At 37.7% G+C, this 8,812-nt stretch overlaps 1 protein-coding gene across 4 annotated transcripts in view; it reads right to left on the reverse strand.

Annotated features, from left to right (window-relative positions):
- Positions 1–7,304: 7,304 nt before the first annotated feature.
- LACTB (lactamase beta) overlaps positions 7,305–8,812 on the reverse strand; it is an 82,717-nt gene continuing 81,209 nt past the window's right edge. For all 4 annotated transcript variants that reach the window (XM_053717299.1, XM_053717302.1, XM_053717300.1 and 1 more), the window contains exon 6: positions 7,305–8,608. In XM_053717299.1, the coding sequence (XP_053573274.1) occupies positions 8,089–8,608 (520 nt within the window). In that variant the 3' untranslated portion in view covers positions 7,305–8,088. The remainder of the gene's footprint in view (positions 8,609–8,812) is intronic.

An 8,812-nucleotide genomic window follows, 5' to 3' on the forward strand; every position in this document is an offset into this window, starting at 1 on the left:
ATATCCAGCGAATGAATAGGTTCAAACGGAGGAGCTTGAAGAGCCCCTAGAACCAAATTCAAACTCCAAGGGGGAGAGATTGACTTAATGACAGGTTTTATACGAACCAAAGCCTGTACAAAACAATGAATATCAGGAAGATTAGCAATCTTTCTGTGAAAAAGAACAGAAAGAGCAGAGATTTGTCCTTTCAAGGAACTTGCAGACAAACCTTTATCCAAACCATCCTGAAGAAACTGTAGAATTCTAGGAATTCTAAAAGAATGCCAAGAAAAATGATGAGAACACCAAGAAATGTAAGTCTTCCAGACTCGATAATATATCTTCCTAGATACAGATTTACGAGCCTGTAACATAGTATTAATTACAGAGTCAGAGAAACCTCTATGACTGAGAATCAAGCGTTCAATCTCCATACCTTCAAATTTAAGGATTTGAGATCCTGATGGAAAAAAGGACCTTGCGATAGAAGGTCTGGTCTTAACGGAAGAGTCCACGGGTGGCAAGTAGCCATCCGGACAAGATCCGTATACCAAAACCTGTGAGGCCATGCTGGAGCCACCAGCAGAACAGACGAACGCTCCTTTAGAATCTTGGAAATCACTCTTGGAAGAAGAACTAGAGGCGGAAAGATATAGGCAGGATGATACTTCCAAGGAAGTGACAATGCATCCACTGCTTCCGCCTGAGGATCCCTGGATCTGGACAGATACCTGGGAAGTTTCTTGTTTAGATGAGAAGCCATCAGATCTATTTCTGGAAGACCCCACATTTGAACAATCTGAAGAAATACCTCTGGATGAAGAGACCACTCGCCCGGATGTAATGTCTGGCGACTGAGATAATCCGCTTCCCAATTGTCTATACCTGGGATATGAACCGCAGAAATTAGACAGGAGCTGGTTTCCGCCCAAACAAGTATTCAAGATACTTCTTTCATAGCCAGAGGACTGTGAGTCCCTCCTTGATGATTGACATATGCCACGGTTGTGACATTGTCCGTCTGAAAACAAATGAATGACTCTCTCTTTAGAAGAGGCCATGACTGAAGAGCTCTGAAAATCGCACGGAGTTCCAAAATGTTGATTGAGCTGTCAGAGATCCCCATACAGCTCCCCAACCTGTCAGACTTGCATCTGTTGAGATCACAGTCCAGGTCGGAAGAACAAAAGAAGCCCCCTGAACTAAACGATGGTGGTCTGTCCACCACGTCAGAGAGTGTTGTACAATCGGTTTTAAAGATATTAATTGCGATATCTTTGTATAATCCCTGCACCACTGGTTCAGCATACAGAGCTGAAGAGGTCGCATGTGAAAACGAGCAAAGGGGATCGCGTCCGATGCAGCAGTCATAAGACCTAGAATTTCCATGCATAAGGCTACCGAAGGGAATGATTGAGACTGAAGGTTTTGACAAGCTGAAACCAATTTCAGACGTCTTTTGTCCGTTAGCGACAGAGTCATGGACACTGAATCTATCTGGAAACCTAAAAAGGTTACCCTTGTCTGAGGAGTCAACGAACTCTTTGGTAAATTGATCCTCCAACCATGTTCTCGAAGAAACGATACAAGTTGATTCGTATGAGATTCTGCTAAAAGTGAAGACTGAGCAAGTACCAAGATATCGTCCAAATAAGAAAATACCACAATACCCTGTTCTCTGATTACAGATAGAAGGGCACCGAGAACCTTTGTAAAAATCCTTGGAGGTGTTGCTAGGCCAAACGGCAGAGCCACAAACTGGTAATGCTTGTCTAGGAAAGAGAATCTCAGAAACTGATAGTGATCTGGATGAATCGGAATATGCAGATATGCATCTTGTAAATCTATTGTGGACATATAATGCCCTTGCTGAACAAAAGGCAGAATAGTCCTTATAGTTACCATTTTGAATGTTGGTATCCTTACATAACGATTCAATATTTTTAAATCCAGAACTGGTCTGAAGGAATTCTCCTTCTTTGGTACAATGTAGAGATTTGAGTAAAACCCCAGCCCCTGTTCCAGAACTGGAACTGGCACAATTACTCCAGCCAACTCTAGATCTGAAACACATTTCAGAAATGCTTGAGCCTTCACTGGATTTATTGGGACACGGGAAAGAAAAAATCTTCTTGCAGGAGGCCTTATCTTGAAGCCTATTCTGTACCCTTGTGAAACAATGTTCTGAATCCAAAGATTGTGAATCGAATTGATCCAAATTACTTTGAAAAAACGTAATCTGCTCCCTACCAGCTGGGCTGGAATGAGGGCCGCACCTTCATGTGGACTTGGGAGCTGGCTTTGGCTTTCTAAAAGGCTTGGATTTATTCCAGACTGGAGATGGTTTCCAAACTGAAACCGTTCCTGTAGGGGAAGGATCAGGCTTTTGTTCCTTATTGTGACGAAAGGAACGAAAACGATTAGCAGACCTAAATTTACCTTTAGATTTTTTATCCTTTGGTAAAAAAGTTCCTTTCCCCCAGTAACAGTTGAAATAATAGAATCCAACTGTGAACCAAACAATGTATTACCTTGGAAAGAAAGGGAAAGCAAAGTTGACTTAGAAGACATATCAGCATTCCAAGTTTTAAGCCATAAAGCTCTTCTAGCTAAAATAGCTAAAGACATATACCTGACATCAACCCTGATATCAAAGATGGCATCACAAATAAAATTATTAGCATGTTGAAGAAGATTAACAATGCTATGAGTATTATGATCTGTTACTTGTTGTGCTAAGGCTTCTAACCAGAAAGTTGAAGCTGCAGCAACATCTGCCAAAGATATAGCAGGTCTAAGAAGATTACCTGAACATAAGTAAGCTTTTCTTAAAAAGGATTCAATTTTCCTATCTAAAGGATCCTTAAAGGAAGTACTATCTGCCGTAGGAATAGTAGTACGTTTAGCAAGAGTAGAGATAGCCCCATCAACTTTAGGGATTTTGTCCCAAAACTCTAATCTGTCAGATGGCACAGGATATAATTGTTTAAACCGTTTAGGAGTAAATGAATTACCCAGATTATTCCATTCCCTGGAGATTACTTCAGAAATAGCATCAGGGACAGGAAAACCCCCCGGAATAACTGCAGGAGATTTAAAAACCGTATTCAAACGTTTAGATTTAGTAACAAGAGGACCAGATTCCTCTATTTCTAATGCAATTAAGACTTCTTTAAGTAAAGAACGAATAAATTCCATTTTAAATAAATAAGAAGATTTATCAGTATCAATCTCTGAAACAGAATCCTCTGAACCAGAAAAATCAGTATCAGAAACAGAATCAGAATGATGATGTTCGTTTAAAAAGTCATCTGAAACATGAGAAGCTTTAAAAGACCTTTTATGATTACTGGAAGGAGGAATAACAGACATAGCCTTCTTAATAGATTTAGAAACAAAATCTCTTATGTTAACAGGAACACCCTGAATATTAGATGTTGATGGAACAGCAACAGGTAATGGAACATTACTAAAGGAAATATTTTCTGCATTAACAAGTTTGTCATGACATTCATCACAAACAACAGCCGGAGAAACAGTTACCACAAGCTTACAACAAATACACTTAACTTTGGTAGATCCAGCATCAGGCAGTGATTTTCCAGAAGTGGCTTCTGATTCAGGGTCAACCTGAGACATCTTGCAATATGTAATAGAAAAAACAACATATAAAGCAAAATTGATCAAATTCCTTAAATGACAGTTTCAGGAATGGGAAAAAATGCCAATGAATAAGCTTCTAGCAAACCAGAAGCAATAAGACTTAAATATTGTGGAGACAACAATGACGCTCGAATTTTTTAGCGCCAAAAAAGACGCCCACATTATTTGGTGCCTAAATGCTTTAGGCGCAAAAAATGACGCCACATCCGGTACGCCAACATTTTTGGCACAAAAACGTCAAAAAAATGACGCAACTTCCGGCGACACGTATGACGCCGGAAATGACAAAGAAAATGTTTGCGGCAAGAAAGTCAGCGCCAAGAATGATGCAATAAAATGAAGCATTTTCAGCCCCCGCGAGCCTAACAGCCCACAGGAAAAAAAGTCAAATTTTAAGGTAAGAAAAAATTTATTTATTTATATGCATTATCCCAAATATGAAACTGACTGTCTGAAATAAGGAACGTTGAATATCCTGAATCAAGGCAAATAAATGCTTAAACACATATATTTAGAACTTTATACAAAAGTGCCCAACCATAGCTTAGAGTGTCACAAAATAAGACTTACTTACCCCCGGACACACCTCTACATGTAGTAGAAAGCCAAACCAGTACTGAAACGAGAATCAGTAGAGGTAATAGTATATATAAGAGTATATCGTCGATCTGAAAAGGGATGTAAGAGATGAATCTCTACGACCGATAACAGAGAACCTATGAAATAGACCCTGTAGAAGGAGATCATTGAATTCAAATAGGCAATACTCTCTTCACATCCCTCTGACATTCACTGCACACTGAGAGGAAAACCGGGCTCCAGCCTGCTGCGAAGCGCATATCAACGTAGAATCTAGCACAAACATACTTCACCACCTCCATGGGAGGCAAAGTTTGTAAAACTGATTTGTGGGTGTGGTGAGGGGTGTATTTATAGGCATTTTGAGGTTTGGGAAACTTTGCCCCTCCTGGTAGGAATGTATATCCCATACGTCACTAGCTCATGGACTCTTGCTAATTACATGAAAGAAAACTCATTTTCCTCCAGTGATAGTTGAAATAATAGAATTCAACTGAGAACCAAATAAATTATTACCTTGGAAAGAAAGAGATAGTAATCTAGATTTAGATGTCATATCAGCATTCCAAGATTTAAGCCACAAAGCTCTTCTAGCTAATACAGCTAAAGACATGGATCTAACATCAATTTTGATAATATAAAAAATGGCATCACAAATAAAATTATTAGCATGTTGCAGTAAGCGAGTAATGCTAGATATGTCAGGATCCAAATCTTGTTGCGCTAAATTCTCCAACCAAAAAGTTGAGGCAGTCGCAACATCAGCCAAAGAAATAGCAGGTCTGAGAAGATGACATGAATATAAATAGGCCTTCCTTAGATAGGATTCAAGCTTCCTATCTAAAGGATCCTTAAAGGAAGTATTATCTTCCATAGGATTAGTGGTACGTTTAGCAAGAGTAGAAATAGCCCCATCAACTTTGGGGATTTTTTCCCAAAACTCTATAGATTTTGCTGGTAAAGGATACAATTTTTTAAACCTTGAAGAAGGAATAAAATAAGTACCAGGCTTATTCCATTCCCTAGAAATCATATCAGAAATGGCCTCAGGAATAGGAAAAACCCCTGGGGAAACCACAGGAGGTTTAAAAACAGCATTTAAATGTTTATTAGACTGAACGTCAACAGGACTGGTTACCTCAATATCCAAAGTAATTAACACTTCTTTTAATAAAGAACGCATATACTCTATTTTAAATAAATAAGTAGATTTGTCAGTGTCAATGTCTGAGGAAGGATCTTCTGAATCAGATAGATCCTCGTCAGAAGAGGATAAATTATTATGTTGCTGGTCATTTGAAAGTTTTAAAAGACCTTTTACGTTTATTAGAAGGTGGAAATGCAGACAAAGCTTTCAGAATAGAATCAGATACAAATTCTTTAAAATTTACAGGTATATCATGTACATTAGAAGTTGAAGGAACTGTAACTGGCAATGTACTATTATTGATGGAATCACTATCTGCATGTAAAAGTTTATCATGACAACTATTACAAATGACATTTGGTGGAATAATTTCTACACTTTTACAACAAATGCACTTAGCTTTGGTAGAACCGATGTCAGGCATCAATGTTCCAGCAGAAACTTCTGAGGCAGGATCAGATTGGGACATCTTGCTCAATGTAAGAGAAAAAACAACATATAAAGCAAAATGATCTATTTCCTTATATGACAGTTTCAGGAATGGGAAAAAATGCAAAAGCATAGGCCTCTGATAGAGAAAAAAGCAAGAGGCAAACATCAATGGGGTATTGAAATAATGAAAAAAATTTGGCGCCAAGAATGACGCACAATGTAACAAACTTTTTTGGCACCAAGTTGCGTCATAAACGTCTTTTTCCGTGCCAAAAAAATTTTCGCGCCAAAAATGACGCAATAAAGTTTAGCATTAGACGCACCTGCGGGCCTAATACCCGCAATAGCAAGAAAGTAGTCAATTGAAAAAAAAAAAAAAAGACTAAACCCCAGGTAAGAAATAAATTTCTTAAAATGTTTAAATTCCCCAAATATGAAACTGACAGTCTGCTGAAGGAAATACATGAACCTGACTCATGGCAAATATAAGTATAATACATATATTTAGAACTTTATATAAATGCATAAAGTGCCAAACCATAGCTGAGGTGTCTTAAGAAATAAAAAACATACTTACCAAAAGACACCCATCCACATATAGCAGATAGCCAAACCAGTACTAAAACAGTTATTAGTAGAGGTAATTGTAGATTGAGAGTATATCGTCGATCTGAAAAGGGAGGTAGGAGATGAATCTCTACGACCGATAACAGAGAACCCATGAAAAAGACCCCTGTTAGAGAAATCATCGTATTCAATAGGTGATACTCCCTTCACGTCCCTCTGACATTCGCTGTACTCTGAGAGGAATCGGACTTCAACAATGCTGAGAAGCGCATATCAACGTAGAAATCTTAGCACAAACTTACTTCACCCCCTCCATAGGAGGCAAAGTTTGTAAAACTAAAATTGGTGAGTGGTGTATTTATAGGCATTTTGAGGTTTGGAAAACTTTGCCCCTCCTGGTAGGATTGTATATCCCATATGTCACTAGCTCATGGACTCTTGCTAATTACATGAAAGAAAGAAAATATTGTTTGGTATTTAAATAAAAAAAATGTTTAAACAGTATTCTCCAGGAGACTTTCTGAGACCAATAACTCAGTATTCTCAAATTTAATTTGATTTAGAAACCAATGTTTACTAAATATGTGTATGTGTGTGTGGGGGATATCCTAATCTCAATGTTGGAGAAAACCTCTCAGATACTTACTGTAGGTTTGTAAGGGGCTACTCACAAAAATCTAGAAGTTATTTCACTTTTAAGAGACCTCTCTATACTTAATCAGCCCATGAAATGATACCATACTTATGTATGTCTGCCAGATAAACAATTCCTGAAAATAATTGCATGTGCAAATTCCTGAAAATAATTGCATGTGCATGTGAAGATGGCACTGACTCTAAATGCTTTTATAAATCGATTGATGGCTCAGGTTTTAAATCACCCAATCAAAATAAAAATTATTATTCTAATAATATCCACCAGGCATCCTCACCATAGGATAAAAACAATCCTTTATTCAAAAACATTTAAAAATAAAATATAAAAAATGCAAGGACACTCGAAGCATAGTCCCAATTATGAGAATTTGTATTGCTAGATGGCTGTGCTTTTTAAAATATTTTTTTATCACATCTAATCTTTAAAATTCACACAACAGAATTTGAAACAATGCTTTAATCATTGCTACTGGTTACTGAAACATAATTAGATATAGGTCCCAGTTTATTCCTTGGCTCTTTATATTTAGCAAATAGGACTGTTAATCCTAAGTAAATTTAATTATCTGATTAAATTAGTCTCCTCCACCACTTATCCAGCTTAAGGCATCATCATCTTTTTAACACAATGTTACAGCACTAACTCTCTGTAATGTGGGCAATGTAAAACTAACCAGAACTGCTTGTGCTATGGCATAATATACATGTGGCATGTTTGCCAGAATGCCACACATATGCTCTCTTGGTTAATGGGAGGTTTCATACAAGTAGTGTCATGGCCTTCTGTAGTTAATAGACAACTGACGAATACAAATTTACATTTCCTTTTCTCCTCATATAATTAAATTAATACTAAACATTTGATGGTCTGCAACAATGAATCAGAAAAAAGTGTGATAAGAAGTTTATGCCTCTTGCACACAGAATAAGCACTTTTTTATAGTGCAGAACATTTTTCCTGTACAATAAATGCATACAAAAGCTTTGATTAAATTATCATCCATCAAAAGAAATCTTCCCAACATCAACATTGCACCTTGCATTGTGTAAAACATATGTAACTATGCTGATTTCTCTTTCTCAAACTCCAGTGCAATCTTCAAGGCTGTGCTGTTCAGCCCAGTACCCTGCATGTTGGCTATTATGGTCACTACAATCCCTTTTGGTGGAATGACTGACTGATTTTTCATCTTAGTAGGAATCTCCTCTTCTGGCAGGATAAGTATGACACTGCTGGCTCCCACGGCTCCTCCTGTGTGGGAAACGTAATGTCTTTGATACTTGCACTGACCATACTCTTGCTTCCTTTCCACTGTCCCCCAGCCCATGGCATACTTGCCATCCTTGTCCCAGGACATTTCTGTATTTGGCACTTGACTCCACATCATGGAGATGGTTTCTGGTTTCAGGTATCCTGGCAGAAGGTGAGGTGCATCCTGAGTTTGATAACTATACAATAAAACATTTCCAAAGAGTAAGAGGTCATTGATTGTAGAAAGAAACCCGCCTCCTGCCCACTTACATGAATTGTCCACATAGGGGCTATTCACCAAGCGCTTCTTGTGATTGAAAGAATAATACCTAATAAATCAAAATATAAAATTAGTCAAGTATATATGAAAATTCCTCATCCCTGTATGATATATTTGATATAAGACAGCTAGAAAACACTATCTAGAGCAGTGATGGCCAACTTTTTAAAACATGGGGACCCCAGATTATTTTTTTTAAGAAGCAAAAGGAATGCATACAAATGCACAAACCACAAAAAAAATTACCTAAAAG

This window comes from Bombina bombina, chromosome 6 (genome assembly GCF_027579735.1).
Source record: "Bombina bombina isolate aBomBom1 chromosome 6, aBomBom1.pri, whole genome shotgun sequence".
In the NCBI taxonomy this organism is placed as follows: Eukaryota; Metazoa; Chordata; class Amphibia; order Anura; family Bombinatoridae; genus Bombina; species Bombina bombina.